At 39.7% G+C, this 24661-nt stretch overlaps 1 protein-coding gene across 9 annotated transcripts in view; it reads right to left on the bottom strand.

Annotated features, from left to right (window-relative positions):
- The window catches only part of LOC132377708 (MICOS complex subunit mic25-b-like), a 700497-nt gene that overhangs the window by 649734 nt on the left and 26102 nt on the right, over positions 1-24661 (bottom strand). For all 9 annotated transcript variants that reach the window (XM_059943952.1, XM_059943949.1, XM_059943946.1 and 6 more), the window contains exons 3-4: positions 18779-18845; positions 1840-1969 (exon numbers count right to left, since the gene is read on the bottom strand). In XM_059943952.1, the coding sequence (XP_059799935.1) occupies positions 1840-1969; positions 18779-18845 (197 nt within the window). The remainder of the gene's footprint in view (positions 1-1839; positions 1970-18778; positions 18846-24661) is intronic.

Here is a 24661-nt window from a genome sequence, read left to right as displayed (position 1 = left end):
TGACATTCTTTTTCCTGCATGTATACTCAGCAAATCTATAGAACAGTAACTGTAAACAGGATCAATGAACAACAAACTGTGCAAATGTAAATATAAATAGCAATAAATAACGAGAATAAGAGATAACAAGCAACTGCCCTAGATTTCCGTATTTGTTAATGGACAGTCAGGCCTTACTTTGTTTTTTCCATATTTCACGCAAAAAAATCAAAGTACAATAATTAACAGTGTAAACAACCCACAACATGACATAAAATGCAAAGTTATTAAGAGTTAAGCTTAGAATACCTGCTAAATTTAAAGCAAGTTATTCTCCTTTTGCATGGCCTTCTTGTCCCCTACCCCATTTAGTTCTATCTGCACGTTATCAATCTGGTTCCACTTGTCATCTTCCAGACCGTCTTCACCTTCCTCCTCCCCTCTCATCATCTGCCTATCTTTTCTCCTTTCTGGTGCCTCCTTTCACCCACCAGCATCTTGTCCTGAAACTCCTCCTTGCCCCACCCTAACTGGTCCCATCTGCCCATCATTCTCCATCTCACTTGGCTCTATCGATCACCTACTGACCCCCATTTCATTCCTCCCTCTCACTCTTTTCCCTGATAGTATCCGTCCTGATGCAACCCAACCTTCAGCCTCCAAAGATGCTGCTCCTCCCTGTGAGTTCTTTCAACAACCTTAAGCACGAGAGATCCTGAGATGCTGGAAATCCAGAGCAACACACAAAGTGCTGGAGGAACCCAGCAGGTCAGGCAGTATCTATGGAGGAGAATAAACACTCGACATTTAGGCTATGACCATTCATCAAGTCCTTCAACCTCCATAGATGCTGCCTGAGCTGCTTAGTTCTTCCAGCAATCTGTTTCTTGCTCTAAATTCCAATCTCTTGTTTCTCTTTACATTACCTTGAGCATCCATACTGCTCAAGAACCTGTATGATTGTCCATCTTGTAGAGGTGGCAATGGCAAACAACTTCTGCAGACAAATTTGCCAAGAACAATCATGGTCAAAGATGTGGTCATTGCCCATGTCATACAACATGGCGCATAATGATGACAATGATGATGAATCTATACCATACACGCTCAATTTCACAATCCCAGGGAGTAATGACAACATGATGACCTCAGCACTGTCCTTAACAATATTACCCAATACATAATGCAATGCAAGTACAGTACAAGCCTGTCTTGCAACAGAAAATGAACTCTCCTTCATAAGATGTGCCCAGTGCTAAAGCACTAATATATTCCTTTAGGAGTCATTAAAGAAACGATTACTATAACACCATAACACATAGGAGCAAAATTAGGCCAATCGGCATATCGAGTCTGCTCCACCATTTGATCATGACTGATTTCTCAACTCTCTCAACTCTATCTTCCTATCTTCTCCCCGTAACATTTGATGCCCTTACTAAACAAAAACTTATCAACCTCTGCTTTTAATATATTCAATGACTTGGCTGCCACAGCCATCTGTGCAATGAATTCCACAGATTCACCGTCCTCCAGCTAAAGAAATTCCATCTCTGTTGTAAAAGGACGTCTTCTATTCTAGGGTTGTGTTCTCTGGTTATAAACTCTCCCACTGTTGGAAACATCTTCTCCATGTCCACTCTATCTTGGCCTTTCAATATTTCGAGTGTTTCAGAGAGATCCCCCACTTATTTTCCAAAACTCCAGCAAGTACAGACCCAGAGCCATTAAATGCTCCTCATACATTAACCTCATACCATTGATCTTAATTGGTAAACAAACTACCTATGATGTTAGCCCTGTCCTCTTATCCTGTCAATTCCTGAGCATGTCAGCTTGCTCTATCCCAACTCAACTCACAAGCTGCTTGATGTCCTGTTGTTCCGCTGCCGAGGTTGCATGCTCGCGGAGTTCAGTAATGGTTTCCATTTGCTCTTGCTGACCAAACTTAGACAGCTCGTCTTCAATCATTACCTTCTCCTTTTCGTACCTACAAAAGGGAAAAAATGGAACAATAAGCAATCATTTTCTTTGGTTATCTTCCTCATGCCACACTCAAAAACAATGTCCTCCATTAAGTAAACAATTCACAGCGCAAACGACCAGGGTTAAATTCCCATCACTGCCTGTTAGGAGTTTGTATGTTCCCCCCATGACCTTACAGGCTTTCTCTAGGTGCTCCAGTTTCCTCCCACATTCCAAAGACGTACAAGTTAGGATCAGTAAGTTGTGGGCATGCTACATTGGTGCAGAAGCATGGCAACAGTTGTGAGCTGCCCTCAGCACATATATTCAGATTGTGTTGGTCTTTGACACAAATGACGCATATCACTGTATATTTCAATGTAAATGTTACAAATAAAGATAATTAAGTGCTTCCTTCTTAAGCCAAGGAATACATGATAGCAATATTCAAGAACAGCCATCCGACAATAGCGGCTTTCTTCTCAATTCTATTTCCGCAGTGCTCAGTCAAATGCTTTAAGTCATAAATGATTAAACAGTTCAGGCAATGCTATTACAATGGCTCAGCCATAAATGCATTATTTGACTGTACATACATGTATACACAACAATTATGTATGCAATCTTAGTGTTTGGGTAATACCTGCTCACATTTCCCTTCCTTATTGCTTGTACAGACGCAACATAAAGATTTTTACTCACTCATGTTGTGAGATGGATGCAAGAAATAAAATTCAGATTCTAGTTCTATTACTGAGAGTTGGAGCTAGTCTTTCAGAACACATGGGCCCTAGTTTCCATCTGAGGCTGATCCTTTGCTGAGCTGCAACACAGGACCATTAAGATTGTTGATTGCTGTGCTGTCCGTCCTCTCCATAACACAAAAACTTGCTGGCACTCAAAACTGAATCTGTGGAATTCTTTGCCACAGGTGACTGTGGAGGCAAAGTCATCTGGGTATATTTAAGACAGAAGCAGAGGGATAAGGGGAGATGGCATGAGAGCAAGATGGATCAGCTATAATGAAATGGCAGAGCCGACTCGATGGTACAAATGGCCAAACCCTGCTCCTATATCTTATGGCCTTCTGGTCTTAAAACTAAAGTGCCCAGATGATGAACGACAATTTCAAAAGTTACTGAAATGACATCAGAACTATAATCCAATGTACTTGCCCCTTATACCTGCACTGCACTGTCTCTGTAACTGTAACACAGTTGTCTACTTGTATTGTATTAGTTTATTATTGTCACATGTACTAAGATACAGTGCAAAGCCTGTCTTGAATACTGTTCATACAGATCAGATCATTACACAGTGCATTGAGGAGAAACAAGCTAAAACAATAACAAAGCAGGCAAGCAGTAGTAAATCAAAGCAACTGGACTTGCTGTGCTGTCTAGCAGACATTTACCTTGATTTACAGTACTACTGCTTGATATACAATCAGCTGGATGACTGAGAATCTTCATAGACATATAACAAGGCAGAATAAAGTGTAACAGCTACAGAGAGAGTGCAGAGCAGATAGACAACAAAAGACAAGATCAAAATGGGAGGTTGCATTGTGGTTAATGTAACGTTATTACAACACCAGCGATCGCAAATCAGGATTCAATTCCCGCTGCTGTTGCTAAGGAGTTTATAATTCTCCCTGGAACCACGTGGGTTTTCTCTCACATTCCAAATCGCACAGGTTAGTAGGTTAATTGGCTGCCATGGGCTCATTGGGCTGGATCCCTAAAAAAAAATGTTGGCTGCTTTACAGAGGTAGTGATAAGTAGAGACAGCCATAGAGGGCAAACTGCATCTTCTGATATGCCAAGCTGTGTCCACAACTGCCTATAGTAGTTATGCAGACAGTTGCTAGACTAAACCATTATGCATCCAGACAGAATGCTTTCTATGGTGCACTGATAAAAATGGGTAAAGGTCTGCAGGGACATCCCAAATTTCTTCAGCCTGATAAGAAAATAAAGATTAGTGGAGCTTCCTTGGCAGTGACATCAATGTGATACTGTTCTGCCCTTTGTATTACTTTGTTGTACTCATGTATTGAAGTGATCTCTATGTGTGGCATGCAAAAGGAAACATTTTCCATTGTATCTTAGTATATGACACAGTAACAGGCCAATCTATGTCCAATCAGGTGTTAAAGTGAAGATTAGCCCCGAATATTGATTCAAGATCTTTCCTTTCTAATTCTGGCTCTTGAATCAAATGGGATAACTTCATTTAACTTCAAAGGCACACGAGTGAATCTGCAGATGCTGGAAATAAATATAAACACAAAATGCTGGCAGAACTCAGCAGGCCAGACAGCATCTATGGGAGGAGGTAGTGACGACGTTTCAAGGGTTTCAGCCTGAAACGTCGCCACTACCCCCTCCCATAGATGCTGTCTGGCCTGCTGACTTCTGCCAGCATGTTGTGTTTTTATTCATTTAACTTCACTTGCCCTATCATTAAAATGTCCCCTTGATCAATGGACTCGCTCTCAAGCACTCTTCATCTCAGGTCCCTGATATTTATTACTTATTTATTATTATTGTTTTTTTCTTTTTGATTTGCACAGTTAGTTGTCTTCTTCACTGGTTGAAAGCCTTAGTTGGACAGTCTTTCATTGATTCTGTTATAGTTATTATTCTATAGATTTGTTGAGTGTGCTTCTCAGCGTTGTGTATGGTGACATATATGTACTTTGATAATAAAATTTACTTTGAACTTTTGAACTTTGGTCTATTGATGATGCACAGATACCATCAGCCTGTTCAGCTACCTACGACTCAAGTACAGAACCAGAATCAGGTTTATTATCACTGATGTATGTCGTGAAATAGGTTGGTTTGTGGCAGCAGTGCATTGCAATATTCTTTAAATGACTATAGATTACAATAAGAAATAAATATATAGTGCAAAAAGAGAACAAAAATAGTGAGGTAGTGTTCATGAGGTCATGAACTGTTCAGAAATCTGATGTCAGAGGGGAGAAAGCCGTACCTAAAACATTGAGTATGTGTCTTCAGACTCCTGTACCTCCTCCCTGATAGTAGTAATGAGAAGAGGATCATTCTTACCTAAAATGTTTGGCTCCCTCTGATATGCCTCAAAACCCAGCTCTGGGTTAAAACTCTGAAATAGTTTTAGTCATTTATCATTTGGATTTACCTGAAAACAGTCCTGTGAAGTATCTTGAAGCTTTACTACTTCATAAAGTCACTTTATAAATCCAAGGTGGTAATTAATATTTTAATTTCAATTATTAACACTAAGTTCTCTCCTATTACTTCTATAGGATGCCTGCTAGATTTATCCAAATGTCAATGGTTACAGTAGGGTATAAAAGACAATTAATTATTGTATAAACCCATAAGAACACAAGTCATAGAAGATTTAAGCCATTCAGCCTATCAAGTCTACTCTGCCATTTGATCACAGATGATTTATTATCCCTCTCAACCCCATTCTCCTGCCTTCTCCCAGTCACCTTTGATGCCCTGACTAATCAAAAACCTGTCAAAAAATATATCCAATGAGTTGGCCTTCGCATCTGCCTGTGGCAATGAATTCCACAGATTTGCCACCCACCGGCAAAAGAAATTCCTCTTTATCTCTGTTCTCAGGGGATGTTGCTGGAAATAAGGATAAATGACAGGTCACAAAATGAAATTACACTCTGATAACTAGTTTCTGTTGAATAAACTTTAAAAACTTTTGCTTTATACAAAATTATGAGGGGTATAGATAAGAGTAAATGGAAGCAGACCCACCCCCCAAGATTGGGTGAGACTACAACGGAAGGTCATAGGTTAAGGGAGAGGGCAAATGCTTAGCGGGAATACAAGGGGGATCTTCTTCACAAGGGTAGCATGAGCGTAAAACGAGCTGCCAGCAGAAGTGGTGGATGCAGATTTGATTTCATCATTTAAGAGAAATTTGGATAGATACATGTAGGGGAGGGGTATGGAGAGCTATTGTTCAGGTGCAGGTGGATAGATTGAGGCAAAATAATTGTTCAGTATGGATTAGATGGGCTGTTTTGTGCTGTAGTGTTCTATGACTATGTTTCCAGATTTGTACCATTTTTAAAATTAAGAATTTCATCATTTCATCATGAATTTTCAATAGTTATCAATAACAATAGAATAAGTTCCAGACTCTTAATTCAATTTCATTACTTTAAAAAGCATTTCATTCAGTGCCATGCAATTTTAACATCAATTTCAAGTGGAGAAGAAAGGTCGTACTTTAACCCCACAATTCATATCAAGTTATCATCTCGAAACACCTCTCATAAAACTACCTGTATTTCTTCATGATGATCTATGACACAAATAATCTCCATTGTCATAACCCAAATTCGTAAAGAGAAAATATGTAAGTGCAGACGTTATCAGGTAACTCAGATTCAGATTACTGTCATATACCCCAGGGTGCAATGAAGTTCTTTGCTTGCATTAAGCTTTCAGAGTAAAGAGTCTGCAGAGTAATAAATATAACTATAAGCACAAAACAGAATGGGGCAAACTTTGCACTGCAATCTGAAGTAGTGCAAAAAGAATAGGGAAAGTGACAATAGCAGAATAACTCAGAGCAGTACTGTCAGTAAGACCATAAGAAATAGGAGCAGATCTAGACCATTTGGCCCATCAAGTCTACTCCACCATTTCATCATACAAGATCAATTTTCCCTCTCAGCCCCAATCTCCTGCCTTCTCCCCATAACACTTCATACCCTGACTGATCAAGAATCCATCAACCTCTGTCTTAAACATACTCACTGACCTGGCCTCCACAGCTGCAACAAATTCCACAGATCCACCATTCTCTGGCTAATAATAAGTATGCATATCTCATGAGTCCTTCAGACAAACAATCCAATTATCACTACTTATCATGTAAACCAACACCACAATGTTCACATATTAGAAATCATAACCTACAGATGGATGAGGAGAGATGAGGGAACTTGTCTGAAGACTGAAAATATACACTCAGTGTCCACTTTATTAAGTACAAGAATGGAACGTGATATGATCTTCTGATGCTGAAGCCCATCGACTTCAAGGTATGACAAGTGGTGCATTCAGAGATACTCTTCAGTAGAATCAGAATCAGGTTTATTATCATTGGCATGTGATGTGAAATTTGTTAACTTAGCAGCAGCAGTTCAATGCAATACATATTCGAGCTGAGAAAAAGAATAATAAATAAAATAAAAACATAACAATAAATAAACAAATAAATCAATTACATATATTGAACAGATTATTTAAAAATGAGCAGAAACAGACATACTGTATATTAAAAAAAATTGAGGTAGTGTCCAAAGCTTCAAAGTCCATTTAGGAATCAGATGGCAGAGCGGAAGAAGCTGTTCCTGAATCGCTGAGTGTGTGCCTTTCTGTCAGAATCAGAATCCGCCACTGTTCTAACATGTTGTTATTTGAGTTATTGTCGCCTTCCTGTCAGCTTGAACCAGTCTGGCCATTCTCCTCTGACCTCTTGCAATAACAAGGCATTTTCGCAAACAGGACTGCTGCTCACTGTATTTTTTTTTTGTTTCCATTCTTTTTTTTAAAATGCCATTCTCTGTAAACTCTAGAGACTGTTGTGCATAAAATTCCTAGGAGATCAGCAGTTTATGAGACCACTTCATCTGGCACCAACAATCAGTTTTTGGTCAAAATCATTTAGATCACATTTCTTTTCCATTCTGAAGCTTGGTCTGAACAACTGAACCTCTTGACCATGTCCACGTGCTTTTTTGCACTGAGTTCCTGCCACATGTTTGGCTGAATAGATATCTGCATTAATAAGCAGGTGTACCACTAAGTGTATATTGAGCATAATAAGACACACAGTATCCTTGCCTTGGCAGGGGATCTAGGCCTCTGCAAAGAAAAATGTCCCCACGAATAAGACTTGTGTCACTTATTGTCAAGAGACTTGAGAAACACTGACAACAGCAATCAGTGCTAACCTACCCACAATAGCACTAAACGACGATGAGTTTGTCAACTCTTTAAGGAGTAAAATGCTCCCCTGAACAAAGTTTTGCTTCAAGTACATCTGGAATATTATTGAGTCCACTTCTTCCAATTAAATGTGGGGCTTCACTGGCAGCCCTAGAACAGAATGGAAGGAAAAGCTTTTGACTAAATTTAGACTGTCTATTAGTTGCAAAGAAAAGCATGACAAATCTGGGTTCTTTAATTTGGAAAAGCATTTACTTTGAACAGCCATGAACAAATTAGGCAAGAGCAAGTTCCATTAGACAGATGCTAGGTCTACAGCATCGTCAAGCTTACATTAAGCACACACCACATCTCATGTAAGTGCTATATAACATAATAACCCTCCTTAAAATCAATACCATACAAACTATTGCTAACAATGCCAAATATATTCAGTGGCCACTTTTTTTTTAAAAAAAGGTACAACTATATACTAACTCATTAATGCAAATCTCCTATCAGCCAATCATGAGGCATCATTTCAATGCATAAAAACATGCAGATATGGTGTAAAGTTCCAATTAATATTCAGACCAATCATCAGATTGGGGATCTAAGTGACCTTGACTGCGAATGATAGCTGGTGGTTTGAGACACTCAGAAACTGATCTCCTGGGATTTTTCATACAGTACAGTCGCTAGATCAGGGGTTCACAACCTAGAGTGCATGGACCCCTTGCTTAATGGTATTGGTGCATGGCATAAAAAATAATGGAACCCCCTGCTCTAGAGTTTATAGACAATGGTGCAAAAAAAAACCAAAAAAAATCCAGCGAACAGTAGCTCTGTGGGTGAAAATGCCATGTAAATGAGAGAGGTCAGATGAGAATGTCCAGACTCGTTCAAGCTGAATGGAAGGTGGTATTAACTCAAACAGCCCTGCATTACAACAGTGGTGTGCAGAAGAGCATCTCTGAATGCACAACACATTGAACCTTGATGAGCTACAGCAGCAGAAGACCACGAACATATACTCAATGACAATCTAATAAGGTGGAGCAAGTGTTGTATATTCCAAAGTGGTTATAAACCAGAAGCGCACGCACATACACACACTGAAATTAGTCAGCACGTGAAAGAGGGAAAATTAATTGAGGAGGAATCATTCTACCAGAACCCCAGTTCTGACATTCTCTTAAGACTCCTCAACTGAAACATTTATCTCTCTTACAGCTGCTAACAACTCTGCTGTGTACTTCAAGCCCTATTCGCAACCCTGCAGAGGGTTGTAAACTCAGCCATCTCAATCATGGGCAGTAGCCTCACCAGCATAGAGGACATCTTCAAAAGACAATACCTCAAAGAGGTACCATCTATCATTAAGGACCCCACCATCCAGGACATGCCCTCTTCTCAATACTACCATCAGGGAGGAGGTACACACACATAATGCTTTAGGAGCAGCTTCTTCCCCTCTGCTCTTAAGAATTCTAAATGAACTAAAAACCAATCCATGGATACCACCCAAGTATTTTTGTTCTCTTTTTGCACTACATATCAAATTTAATTTTATATTTATATTTATATTTCTTATTATAATTTGTAGTTTCCTGAATGTATTGCACTGTACTGCTGTTGAAAAACAACACATTTCATGACATATGTCAGTGGTATTACACTTGATTCTGATCCCCTGACTTGCAGATTCTCTGTTCCTAGAGGTTAGAAAAGCAACTAAAATCTTTAGAAAAATAGAATTTGTTTTCTTTGGAGGGATAAGGTCCTTGGAATCTATTTCTCTGGCAAGCTTCTTCTGTTCACTGCACACTATTAATACGAGGAAACATGAGAATTAAATTGCTAAGAGGTATGTATTAAGGAATAACAAATAAAGTGGAAGTATGTACATATTTGATTGTTTTAAACCTTGTTTCTACTAAGGGTTTAGTTGCAGCCCTCAAGGGGCAAAGGAGCAGACAGACAATGTTATAAAATCAAAGTTGGAGGTAGTCAGCAGTGAAGTTAAATAACTACACATGATTAAATGAGAGCAGTCACTTTGGGTCTCGCTACTACACAGAAACACTTACTTTAAAAAACAAACTCTTCCATCTCCTCTCTCAGTTACAGGCAAAAGACACTCATCATGTGATTCTTGGAAGAAAGTATCGGCGGCCTATTCAACCACTAAGACTGTTACAGCAAAGCCTTTTGGTCCCACAGTTACCATCTCTGTTGGGGCATTCCACAGGCACTTTGCAGCAGGCCTCACCAAGACAGCAATCAGGAGTATGAACTTCATTGGTATTTGCATACCTAACCAGAGAGATGAAGAGGTCAATTCTGCTGCCTCAGGCAACAAAATGCAATGATTGAATCAGGAATCATAAGAAATTTCCATACTTGCATCAACCTAACCAACTTTGACCCTCGGTGGTTTGCAAACTCAAAACTTCTACCAACAAAGTTATCATCTTTAGCGTGACTTGATAGGGTAGTGGTTAGTGTAACACTTTACAGAGCCAGAAATTGAGATGCAATTCACAGCCCTGTTTGTAAGGAGTTTGTATGTTCTCCCCATGACCTCGTACATTTCCTCTGTGTGCTCTGGTTTCCTCCCACAGTCCAAAGATGTACCGGTTGGTAGGTTAATTGTTCATCGTAAACTGTCACATGATTAAGCTAGCAGTGAATCAGGGGTTGCTGTGCTCGTGGCCAGAAGGGCCTACTCCATGCTGTATCTCAATAAATAAATGCCATGTTGGTGCTGGAAGTGTGGCACATCCTTGGACTGTGCTGGTTGTCAATCCAAACGACACATTTGACTATGTTTTGATGTATATGTGGCAAATAAACATAATCTTTAACTTGCATTCCCTAACTGCAAGAATGTCTCTAATTTTGCTGTCAGCATCACCTTAACCAATTCTTCCTCTTTTATAGAAGTGCATTAGCTGAAAGAGTTAGCTTGATTACTAGAATCAAAGAACATTGAGCAGTACAGCACAGTACAGGCATTTCGGTCCTGATGTTGTACCAACTAACATGTACATCCTTAGAAAGTGGGAGGAAAATGGATCACCCAGAGGAAACCCACGTGGTCACGGGGAGGACATACAACAGCGGTATAATTGAACAGGGGGGCATTACACTAACCACTATGATAACGTACCATCCTTATCCTTCCTCAGAATTGAAACATTCCATCCTTTGCAACATTCTCTTGCCTTCGCCAATGCAGTTGGCTAGATTTGCATACAGTTCCTTAACCATCACGATGTTATATTCTGCATCAGCTAATAAAGGCAAGCATCTCACAATCTTTCTTCACCGACTTACTTATTGCTAAGCTTTTAACCATCCTTTCTAAACTTCTTCCACTTTTCCTGTCTTGACCACCCGGATTCATATCCAGATACAATTACTTATCACTTGTGCAGCAAAATATATAGTGAAATATGTTGTTTCAACAATCACACCAAAAGATTAAAAAAAAAGTGTGAACCTTGAAAATAAACTTGATCATTTGGTCTTACAAATCAAGCCAGAAGTAAAGAATTTAGGCATTATTATTGAGCAAGTTTCAAATTGCATATTAATCATAGTACAGCATTCTTTCATTTAAAGAACATTGCAAGAGTTCGATTTCTTATAACATCTCACAATACAGAAAAATTGATGCCTGTTTTTGTTTTCAGCTGTTTAGACTACTGTAATACACTCTTTTCAGGACTGCCTAAGATAGAAAGAAATGGGTTGCAGTTCGTTCAAAATGCAGCAGCAAGAATCTTAACCAAAAGAAGAAAACCATAAACACAAAAAAAATGTAATTGCTGGAAATCCAAAGCAACACACGTAATATGCTGCAGGAACTCAGCAGGTCAAGCAGCATCTATGGAGAGGAATAAACAGTCAACGTTTTGGGCCAAGACCCTTCATTGGGACTGATGAAGGGTCTTAACCCGAAACACTGAAAGAAAATCTGAGCACATTTCACTAGTTTTGACATCATTACACAGGCTGTCTGAGTCCTTTAGGATACATTTTTAAATACTCTTAATTGTTTATAAGGCTCTGAATAATCTAGCTCCTCTGTATATTTTGGAGTGTCTATCCCCTTACATCCTAACTGTAAACTTAGATCCACAAATACTGGTTTGCTTGATGCAACTAGAGCCAACCATATAAGAATGGTGAGGTGGTTTCTTTCTTCTTATGCACCAAAAATCTAGAATACTCTACCAAATGATATGCCAAACTAGTGCTGTGGGACATCTCAGAATCAGAATCAAAATTAGGTTTAATATCACTGGCATATGTTGTGAAATTTGTTGTCTTTGCGGCAGCTGCGCGTTGCAATACAATGGAATAGAATACAAAAATTCTGTGAATTGGGAGGGGGGGGTGGGGGGGGGGGGGTGTGTGTGTGTGTGTGTGTGTGTGTGTGTGTGTGTGTGTGTGTGTGTGTGTGTGTGTGTGTGTGTGTGTGTGTGTGTGTGTGTGTGTGTGTGTGTGTAAAATGTTCTGGATATTACATATTACGGAGGCTAGTATCCATGATGGAGCTGACCAAGTTCACAACCCTCTGCAACTTATTTCCATCCTGCACAGTAGCACCCCCATACCAGGCAGCAGGAGTCGCCACACCAGACAGCGTGCCCACCATACTCGCAGAACACAAGCAGCAACAACAAAACACTTCTGAAAACCTACATTTCTAGTTTGGCCTACTTATATGACTACTTAATGACTGCTGATGTTGATTACATTTATATAACAGTATATTCAATTATATTTTATTCCATATATTGTTTGTCTAAAGAGTTTTAATTTTGTCTCATATTTCTATGACTATATTGATTTATCTTTATAGTCTATGTAAAGGATTTTGAGCCTGCATCTTGGTGTATGAAAGGTGCTATATAAAGTTATTATTATTATTTTTCTCAGCTCAAGCTGGTAAAACCTGAGGTACGGACATAGCCAAGCACTCTCATTTGTCAATTGCTAGGAACTTTCAAACTATTCTGGTGGTTTTTAGTATTGTGGCTTTCTGAAAATTTACATAGATATTGTGTAGTGACTTTGAAATGATACCAGCTATTACTACTGGAATAATATACACCTTGTTTATGTTCCAAAGTCTTTCAATTTCCTCTTTTAATTCAGCACATTTCTGATGTTTTTCATTTATTGACTTCTGTAAGTTATGTGTGTTTGGAATGGCTATATCTGTTAAATCAGTTGTTCTCGCTTGTTTATCCTGTATTTTCATATCCAGGCGGTTATTATGGATTGTCCTATCTGTAATAACTGATCAGTCATAATATAATTTGTGGTATTCTGACTCTAAAACTGGGTCAGGCTTGTGTTTATAGTAAGGTGTGATTTCATTTATGAATTTGTAACTTAAAGCAAGATTTTCATGAATGATGTTTGCCACTTGATTGTGCCTGTATATGTGTTAAACTGCTACAGGATCTTGTAATGTGTTGGATTGTTTCTGGTTTTTCCTCAGCCTTTTCTACATTTATCACCTTCAATTTGTTGGTCTTTTTATTACGTACTTAAGATCTTTTTTTTTGTGTTAACCACCTGGTCCTGTATTGTCACAAGGAACCCTTCTGTTCTGGGAGGAAGTCTCCAACTCTGAGCCAGGCATTCGATGCTTCCTTGTCGACATCTAGTCTGCTCAGATCAAGACAAGTCAAATGAAATTTATTGTCATTTAACTATATACATGTATATAATGTATACAGAAATGAAAATAAGGTTTCTTTGAACCAGGGTGTAAAGCACATCTATAACACACATCTGTAAAACACACTTAACACAGGTAAGGATAAAATCTACAGATGAATCACACAAAAATAATGAACTAAAGTGAATTAATATTAAATATTGTAAGGCATGGAATAGATTAACCAGTGGCACTTCAAATACATGCGGCTAAGAGTTCAGAATTCTAATGGCCTGGGGAAAGGAACTGTTTCTCAATCTAACCATTCTTATTTTTATGCATTGTAGTCTGATGGTAGAAAGTCACAGAGGATTCTGGACAGATGGCTGGGATCCTTAATTATACTAAGGGCTCTGCATATGCATCACTCCTGATAAGTGTCCCCAGTGGATGATCCTCTCAGCAGTTCTCACAACCTTTGTAGAGACTTCAGGTCCAATGCTTGACTACTCCCATACCAGATGAAGATACAATTTACCAAGATACTCCCAATGGAGCTCCTGTAAAATGCAGTTAAGATGTGGGTGGGAAGCCTCACTTGCCTCAAGCTTCTTAGGAAGTAGAGGCGCTGCTATGCCCTCTTGCTCAGGGAGATTATATTAAAGGACCAGGTGAGGTAATCTGTGATGTGAACTTCCAGATACTCGTGCATTTAACTCTCTCTATAGAGGGGCCATGTATTCGCAAAGGGGGGTGGTTTGTCTGCACCTTCCTGTAGTCTACAATGATTTCCTTTGTCTTCTCCTTGTTCAGGCTTTGATCGCTCTTCTCACACCTATCCACCTTCCATTTCACACTCCCGTCTCGTTATCGTGGGGATGTCTTGCAAGGAGTGTCATGCTCTTTCATTGGCTGACTTTTTGTTCAACAGTAATAATGTCTTCATTTTTCTGGGTTGTGGTCTCACTTAAGTTTAGTGGTGTATACATCTTATCAGAATTGCATATGCTTGCGTTAAGTGCGGAATCCTGTTTTTTATTATTATTATTATTATTAAAGACGTCCTGGGGCCAGCCCACAGGAATCACCACACATTCCAGCACAAACATAGCATGATGACCATACTTGGCAGGACAACAACAGAATAAAACAAGACAACAGCAAAACAAGCCTCTTACCCCCCTCATACCTCCCCCACTTATACATACAAAGATGTAAAAAATATTGTGTGAATACTGTATCTTCCTCCTTCTAAATCTATTCAACTGTAGACAATTCAAATTAAAATATTACAGTACAAACTGTATCCCAGAATCCTGAACAGTTTAAAATTCAAAAAAAAAAGTAAAGAGACTAGCTACGGAACATAGGTCTCTGTTGGACAGGATTATTGTTCCTTGCAGGTAATTATGAAGACATAATATTGTGTCTACCATTCAGGCTCCCAAACAGCTCTTCCAGGTGAGGTGACACTTCACATTCTGACATGGCAGTCCATGGCCTCCTCTACTAATGTGATGAAGCCACACTCAGGTTGGAGGAACATCTTATATTCCAACTGGATAGCCTCCAACCTGATGGCATGAATATCAATTTCTCTAACTTCCAGTAACTGTTCTCCCCCTTTCCTTCACCATTCCCATTTCCCTCTCTCACCTTATCTGCCTATCACCTTCATCTGGTGTTCCTCCCTCTTCCTTTCTTCCATGGCCGCCTTCTATCCCTATCACATTCCCCCTCCTCCAGCTCTTTATCTCTTCCACCAATCAACTTCCCAGCTCTTTACTCCCCTCTCCCGGTTTCACCTATCACCTATACTTCTTCCTCCCCTCTGCCCTCCTTATTACTTGGACTTCTTAATTTTTTTTAATCCAGTCACAATGAAGGGTCTTGGCCTGAAACTTCAACAGCTTATTCTATTCCACAGATGCTGCCTGGCCTGCTGAATTCCTCCAGCATTTTGTGTTTGTGTAGCACTGTGTTTTTTTCCCCACTTTCAAGGGGGAAGATGTGTAATTATATGTATATAATAAAGAACATTTCCCAGAGGGCAATATCAGGGCTGCACCCGAAACCAGAACCTACAATGCTGACCTGATTGTGCACACACTGGGTTGAGCCGCAGTTCAGTAATAAGACGTAATTATTAACAACAAACATAACATGGAACATCCACGCCATCCTTGGTTGGAGTGAACACCAGAGTTCAAAAGACCTGCCGCACGCTGATAGGGCATCTCTTTACGTCACTTCGGGAGCCTGCAGAGTTCATGGATCCACTACAGCACCAGCGATTCTGACTGGTGGAGTGGGAGCACCTCCAGAGGAGTGTGGACATAGAGCAGCAGTGTACTGATTCCCAGAGCAGCCTGTGTCTATACTATGGCCATCAGTGATGGAAGAGCCAATCCTGCTGTAAAACTTTACCACACAGGCTATACCAATGCAAGTTGTTATTATGGCATGACCAAGTGCATGACAACCACAATTAAACTGCCAAATTCACAACAAAAAATAAGGAAGACTGAATATACAGACCCTGACATTTAAACACAACAAAATTTAACCTGGATTTTAGCAATCCTTCATTTACAATGAAGAAGGTGAGGTCAAGAGGGTTGAAACCTTCAAGTTGTTGTCAAGGGCGATCTTTAACTTCCCTAATATAAGCTGGAATCTTCTGAGTGCAAGAGGTTTAGATGGGGCAGAATTTGTTAGGTGCATCCAAGAGGATTTTTTAATTCAATATGTAGATAGTTCAACAAGAGCAGAGGCTGTACTGGACCTAGTGTTGGTTAAAGAGCCTGGCCAGACGACCAATGTTTCAGTGGGTGAGCAGTCAGGGAACAATGACCGCAACTCCTTAAGTTTTAAGATAGCTACAGATAAGGATAATATGGACTTTGCAGCAGAGTATTAATTGGAGCAGGGCAATTTACAAGAGCATTTGGTAGAAACTAGGCAGAGTTCATTGGGATCGACTGTTTTTGGACAAGTCCGCACCTGACATCTGGAGGGTGTGTAAGGACCAACTGCAGGACAGGTATGTTATACAGTCAGAAAAAAGAACAAAGATGGCAAGGTAAGAGAACCTTGGATGTTGAGGGACATGATGAATTTACTCAAGAATAAGAAGGAAAAGTACATGAAGTATATAAAGCTTAGGAAGTTAGAGTCAAATAGAGACCTTGAGGATTTTGAAGAATGCAGAAAAAAAACCCAAGCACAAAATTAGGAAAGCCAGAAGGTGCTACGAAAAGTCCTTGACAAGTAAGATTAAAGAGAATCCCAAAGCTTTCTACACATACGTACTAGGAAGAGCTTATGACCACTCAATGATAAAAGGGAGAATATTTGCTTGGATACAAAGGATGTGGTCTCTAATGAGTACTTTACATCACTATTTTCAAGGAGAAGGATGTGGACGATAGGGACATTAGTGTCAAGTGAATCAATATGCTAGGGTATTTTGAGGTAGAGGAAATTGTGTTGGGTGTCTTAAACAGCATTAAGGTGGGCAAGTCCCCAGGGCCTGCAGAAATACACCCCAGGTTATTGAGAGGAACAAGTGAGGAGATTGGTGGGGTCTTAACCAATATCTTTGTGCCCTCTCTAGCCTCAGGTGAGGTGGCCAGAGGACTGGCGAGTAGCTAATGTTGTTCTATTTTTCAAAAAGATGCCAGGGATAATCCTGGAAACTATAAATAGTGAGTCTTAGGTCAATGGTAGGGAAGTTATTGGACAGAATTACTAGGAATAGGATTCAGGAACATTTAGTAAAACCATAGCCTAATTAGGAAGTACCAGCAAGGCTTTGTGTGGGACAAGTCATATCTTACAAACTTGATTGACTTCGTTGATGAGGCGACAAGGGTGATTGATTAATGTAGAACTTGGATTTTAGAAAGGTGCATGACAAGGTCTCTCATGGAAGGATCATCCAGAAGATTAAGATGCATAGGATCAATGGTGAATTGGCTGCTTCTATTCAGAACTGGTTTGCTGATAGAATACAGAAGGTGGTGGTCAAAGGGATCTAAACTGTGACCTCTGCTATTTGTGATGTATATAAATGGCCTAGATGAAAATGTACTTGGTGCATTAGTAAGTTTGCAGATGATAATAAGAATGGTGGTGTTGTGGACAGCATAGATGATTAGCAAAGAATACAGAGGAATATACTGTAGATCAGTTGCAGATATAGGTGGAGAAATGGCAGATGTAGTTTATCCTGGCCAAATATTAGAAGGTCAAATGTAAAGAGACAGTACAATTTTAAGGGTAAAATCATTAACAATGTTGATGAACAGAGGGAACTCGGGTCCAAGTTCATAGCTCCCTGAAAGTGGCTACACAGGTTGATAAGGTAGTTATGAAGGCATATCACATGCTTGCCTTTATTAGTCGAGGCACTGAGTTTAAAAGTCAGGAAGTTATGCTGCAGCTTTATAAATCTCTAATTAGGCCTCATCTGGAGTATTGCAAACAGTTCTTGTCACCCCATTACACAAAGGATGTTGAGGCTTTGGGGAAAGTGCAGGAGAGGTTACCAGGACACTGTCTGGATTAGAAAGCATGTGCCATAATGAAAGGTTGGACAAACTTGGATTTTTTTTCTCTGGGGTAGTGGAATCTGAGGGAAGATCAGTTACAGGTTTATAAGATTACGAGAGGCATAGATAGATAGAGTCAGAAAGTGTATTTTTCCCAGGTTTGAACTGTCTAATACCAGAGGGCATGCATGTAAGGTGAGAGTGAGTAACTTTAAAGGAAATGTGAGAGGTAAGTATTTTTTAAACAGAGAGTGGTGGGTGCCTGGAATGTGCTGCCTGGGGTGGTGGTAGAGGCAAATACATTAGGGGCATTTCAGAAAATCTTACATAGGCACGCAGAGATGATGAAAATGGAAGGATATGGACATTGTGTAGGCAGAAGGGATTGGTTTAGTTGGCCAGTTGACTACTAGTTTATTTGGTTTGGCACAACATTGTGAGCCAAAGGGCCTGTTCCTGTGCTGTTATAAGTTATATTTCCCCATTATGATGAATAAGATTTCTGCCTGAATACATCTAATAATCTGCCATGCTGTTCATGAGTAATACAACAGGAATGGAACACCAGGAAGTCCTCCTGGGTCAATTTAAAACAATACAATATTCCACAAAGATCACCTCAGCAAAAAATATAAAAATCTTACCTCTGGTACAGTTCCTCCTTAGTACCAGAACTCAGTACCATGCTACCTTCCCATTGTGCATCAGTCCCTAAGATATGAAGGAGACAGTAATTTATCTCAGTAATGACCTAAGGTTTCAAGTTAAATTCAAGTTCATATCACAAAACCTAGAGAGCATTTTGAACCCATCTGTCCAAGTACTCTTGTTTTGTAATAATATTTCAGAATTTCAGATTAAAAAATACGTTTGTACAAATTTAGTTTTTTACAACCCTTTTTTTTAACCCTTATGCTATTAGGGCGGCATGGTAGTGTAGTGGTTAATGCAATGTATTACAGTGCCAGCTGTAAGACCGGGGTTCAATTCCTGTCTCATTGCTATCATCAGGGAGGAGGTACAGAAGCCTGAGGATAATGATATAGGGCCAGCTTTTTTCCCCACTGCCATCCAATTTCTGCATGGACATTGAACCCACACTACCTCACTACTTTTTTATTTCTATTTTTGCACAACTTATTTGATTTAATTATTATATAATGTAATTCATGTTTTTCTCTATTATTATCTATTGCATTGTACTGCTGCCACAAAGGCAACAAATTTCATGACATATGCTGGTGATATTAAACCCGACTCTGATTGTTTGTAAGGAGTTTGTATGTTCATCTTGTGACCATCTAGGTTTCTTCTGGGTGCTCCAGATTCCCCTCACATTCCAAATATAAATGGGTTAGAATTAGTAAGCTGTGGACATGCTATGTTGGTGCTGGAGGCATGCCGACACTTACAGGTTATTGCTGATTTGATTTGACGCAAACAACGCATTTCACTGTATGTTTTGAGTTTCGAGATACATATAACAAATAAAGTGAATCTAATTAATAATATTACTCCTCCCTACTGATATGACTCAGATACATGGAGTAATTTAGTTATCAACAAAAAGGCAGCAATGGGAGGAATAAAATTTTTAAATTCGAAGCCATTCTCCCTCTTCTGTTTTCAATAACTGTAGTTAGTGGAATTAATCCACTATCAGTAGGTAAAATCTCATAAAGATCAAAGCTCAAAGTAAATTTATTATCAAAGTACACTTATGTAAGATTCACTTTCTCATCCAACAAAGAAATACAATACTCAATGAAAAAAACTACACACAAAGACCAACAAGCAACCAAAGTGCAAAAGATGACAAATTGTGACAAATACAAAATAATAAGCAGATAGATAACTAAATATGTGTAGATGATAAATAATACTGAGAATATGAGTTGTAGAGTCATTAAAAGTGAGTCCATAGATTGTGGAATCAGTTCAGTGTTAGGGTGAGTGATATTATCCACACTGGTTCAGGAGCCTGATGGTTGAAGGGTAATAACTGTTCCTGAACCTGACAGTGAGGGACCCAAAGCTCAGTGGTTGGGAGGGCTTTGCCTGTGATAGTCTGAACTGTGACCAACACTTTTCAGTAAATTGCTGGTTGCTCCAGATTCTAGCATGTGGCCTCTTGTATCTTCTGAGGTGCTAAATAGAATGGTTAATCAAAATAACTACTAAGTTAAGAAAGGTCAAAGATTATTTAGAGATGCAGCACATATAAGGCATTCTGGTCCTTAAACCCCGACAACCCCAATTTAACCATAGCCTAATCACAGGTCAACCTACTAAGCAGTATGCCTTTGGACTGGGGGAGGAAACCAAGCATTCCACTTACAGAACATACAAACTCCTTACAGAGGACACCAGGATTGAACTCTGAACTCCAACACCCCTATCTGCAATGCGTCACGCTAACCATGATGCCCCAAGATTGCATGAAGTTTTGTTTTAATAGCTCTACAGTGCATACCAGAAGGGAGCTTTTGAAAAAGTAAGTTTGCTGGGTGGGTAGTATACAAAATCAAAGACAAAAATATTTCCCTTGACGCCTTGGGCTTGAATACTTGGAATGATATTGCACAGAAGAAAGCCATTACATCTATTATTAGCATATCAGCTCTTTGGAGTGCCATCCAATTAACTTCCCTCTCTCCTTTTTTTTCTTCCTTCAAACACTGGCAGTTGGTAGGTAATTAGCTTATTATTGTCACACATACCAAGATACTGTGAAAATCTTTTGTTTGCATGCCAACAAGACAGATCATTCCTTGCACAAGTACATCCAGTTGGTACAAAAGTACAATGTACAATGGCGTGATGGTTACAGAGAACATGCAGTGCAGGTACACAATAAGATGGAAGGGGCCTGATGGATAGATTGAGAGAACAAGAGGTCATCTTTATCTCATAAGGGAGCTGTTCAAGAATCTTATAACAGCAGGATGGGAATTGTTCTTGTGAACATATCCTCAAGATTTTGATATCTTCTAACCTATGGAGACTGGGTAGAGAAAAGAGATTGACCTGGGTGGCAATGCAAAGGGTAACCATGGAGTCCATAGTTTTCATAATGGACCGGGCTATATCCACAATCCGCTGCATTTTCGCACAGTCTTGGGCACAGAAGTTGCCATACCTCTGTCCACCACAAAATGCAAGATCTCCCAGTAGCTACGCATTTCAATTTGATTTCCCATTCTCATTCTGACATGTCAGTCCATGGCCTCCTCTAATGCCATGATGAGGCCAAACTCAGGTATGTGGAGCAATACCTCATATTTCTCTGGGTAGCCTCCAGCTTGATGGCATGAATATCATTTTATTTAAATACCAGTAATTTCTACCCCTCCATCCTCTCATTTTTCCATTCTCCTTTCTGGTTACCCACTCACCTTTTTGCTTCTCTTCATCTGCTCATTACCTCCATCTGGTTCCCCTCATCCTTCCCTTTCTTCCATGGTTCACTGCACTCTCCTATCAGATTCCTTCTTCAGCCCTTTACCTCTCCCACCTCTCACCTCCTAGCTTCTTACTTCATCCCTCTCCCCCACCTGGTCTCACTGATCACTAGTCAGCTTGTTCCTTCCCCTTCCACCACCTTTCCATTCTGGCCTCTGCACCCCTTCCTTTCCAGACCTGATGAAGGGTTTCAGCCCAAAACATTGATTGTTTATTCATCCCCATAGACTTGCTGAGTTTTTCCAGCATTTTGTGTGTTATTCAAGTGGCCATACCAAGCCATGATGCAATCTTTTTAACTTGGCCACAGTACTCCAAGGCAAGATTTCCATTATCACCACATCTTTTGCACAAAAGCTGTTTTTCACATCACCTTCATATCTTTTGCCAGATACTTTAAATCTGAGTTCTCCAATTACTGAGCCTTCAGCCACAAGAGCCAACATCAAGCCATTAATCAAACTAATATCTTCTTAATCTTCTCTGCTCTGAGGAGTAACCTCCTCTAGCTGCCCAGGAGAGGTGTTGGAGTCAGCATGCTCCACCAGAGTTCCAGGAGCACACTGCTGCCCCCAGTGTTTGCTCAGCAGACAACAAGCTAAACTGTTCAACTGTAGGCTGCTGCAACATTCACACACTCAGGGTCTTGGACTATATTTTTATTGTGTGACTATGTTTTCATTGACATCTTGTATGAGCTTGCCTGGTATGACTGCAGGTACTATGGTTTGCACCTTGGCCTGGAGTTCACATTGTTTCGTTTGGCTATATTCATAGGTATTCATGTATGGTTGAATGGCAATTGAACTTGAACTGGACAAAACACTTAAACTATCTGCTCAAATGTATTACTTAAAGAGACGGTACTTTGGAGCTCAGAAACATTTCATTTCCCACTCAAAGAAAGCTTTTCCTTCTATTGTGAGTATTCTATTCAGAACAGTAATAATGTACAGATCAAAATCATCTTTGTGCCTCTCATCTACTTCATGGTGCAATTTCATTATCTTCTAGTCCATAACTGCTGAATTTAATTCTGTTAATACTGCACCGATTATCACCCTGTGTAATAATGGCTTGCTATTCACACAGAGTCTTTTCTTCAAACTGCTTTTGAAGTGGAGTCTTTGACAAGCAGAGATAGATACATTCTTGATAACCAAGGGGTTGAAGGCACCACGTGTGTGTGGTGATGTGGAAATAAGGTTAAAATCAGACCATGACCATTAAAACCAACAGGTAGAAGATACAAAAGTCTGAAAGGACATACCACCAAGCACAACAGCTTCTACCCCACTGTTAAAAGATTATTGAACGGTTCCATAATACAATAACATGGCCTCCTAACCTCACAATTTACCTCATTATGGCTTTACAAATTACTGTCTACCTACACTGCACTTTCTCTGTAACTGTAACACTTGATTTATTTGTTTTGAGATTCCAACCCAACTCTGTACAAATGCACCCAAGTGAGAACTTAAGGTAAAAGAACCCTGAGGAACAAATGATCATAAATTCATTGAATTCAACCTGAAATTTGAAAAGCTAAAGTCAGATGTATCAGTATTACAGTGAAGTAAAAGAAATTAGAGACATGAGAGAGAAGCTGGCCAGAATTGATTGGAAAACAACACTGACAGGGATCATGGCAGAGCAGCAATGGCTGGAACTTCTGGAAGCAATTCAAAAGGCACTTGATATATACATCCCAAAGAAGAAGTAGTATTCTAAAGGAAAGATGACACAACCATACTTAACAGAAGTCAAAGCCAACATAAAAGCCAAAGAGAGGGCATACAGTGCAGCAAAAATTAGTGGGTAAGTTAGAGGATGGAAAGCTTTCAAATACTAACAGAAGACAACTAAACATGTCATCAAGAAGGTAAAGATGGAATATGAAAGAAAGCTGGCCAATAATATTAAAGAGGATAACAAAATCTTCTTCTGGTACATAATGTGTTAAAGAGAGGTGAGAGTGGATATCAGACTGCTGAAAAACGATGTTGGAGATGTAGTAACAGGAGACAATGAAATGGCTGACAAACTGAAAAAGCATTTTGCATCAGCTAGTAGAAGACACTAGCAATACGGTGGAACTTCAAGGTTTCAGGGGTCATGAAGTGTGTGAAGCTACCATAACTAGAGAGAAGGTTCTTGGGAAACTAAAAGTTCTGAAGGTAGATGAGTCACCTGAACCAGATGGTGTACACCCCATGGTTCTGAAAGAGGTGGCTAAAGAGATTGTGGGGGCATTAGCAATAATCTTCCAAGAATTACTACATTCTGGAATGGAAAAATGGAAAATTGCAAATGTCACTCAATCTTCAAGAAGGCAGAGAGGCAGAAGAAAGGAAACTATGGGCCAATTAGTCTTTCCTCGGTGGTTGGGAAGATGTTGGAGTCAATCATTGAGGATCAGGTCTCAGGGTACTTGGAGGCACATGATAAAATAGGCTATAGTCAGCATGGTTTCCTCAAGGGAAAATCTGCTGGAATTATTTGAAGAAATAACAAGCAGGATGGATAAAGGAGAATCAGTTAATGTTGTGTACTTGGATTTTCAGAAGACCTTTGACAAGGTGCCTCACATGAGGCTGTTTAACAAGCTCCAAGTCCATGCTGTTACAGGAAAGATTCTAGCATGGATAAAGCAATGACTGATTGGCAGGAGGCTAAGAGTGGGAATAAAGGGAGCCTTTGTTGGCTGGCTGCTGGTGACTAGTGGTGGTCCACAGGGGTCTGTGTTGGACCAATTATTTTTAGGTTATATGTCAATAATTTGGATGATGGAATTGATGGCTTTGTAGAAACGTTTGCAGATGATATGAAGATAGGTGGAGGGGCAGGTAGTTTTGAGGAAATAGAGGCGCTACAGAGTGACTTTGACTAATTAGGAGAATGGGCAAAGAAATGGCAAATGGAATGCCATTTAAATATCAGTCCTGCTGAAGGGTTTTGGCCTGAAACGTTGACTGTACACTTTTTGTAGATGATGCTTGGCCTCCAGCATCTTGTGTGTGCTGTTGGATGCTGGATTTCTAGCATCTGCAGATTTCATCATC

The sequence above is a fragment of the Hypanus sabinus genome, chromosome 19 (genome assembly GCF_030144855.1).
Source record: "Hypanus sabinus isolate sHypSab1 chromosome 19, sHypSab1.hap1, whole genome shotgun sequence".
Classification (NCBI taxonomy): Eukaryota; Metazoa; Chordata; class Chondrichthyes; order Myliobatiformes; family Dasyatidae; genus Hypanus; species Hypanus sabinus.
This window is presented reverse-complemented; position numbering and strand designations above follow the sequence as displayed.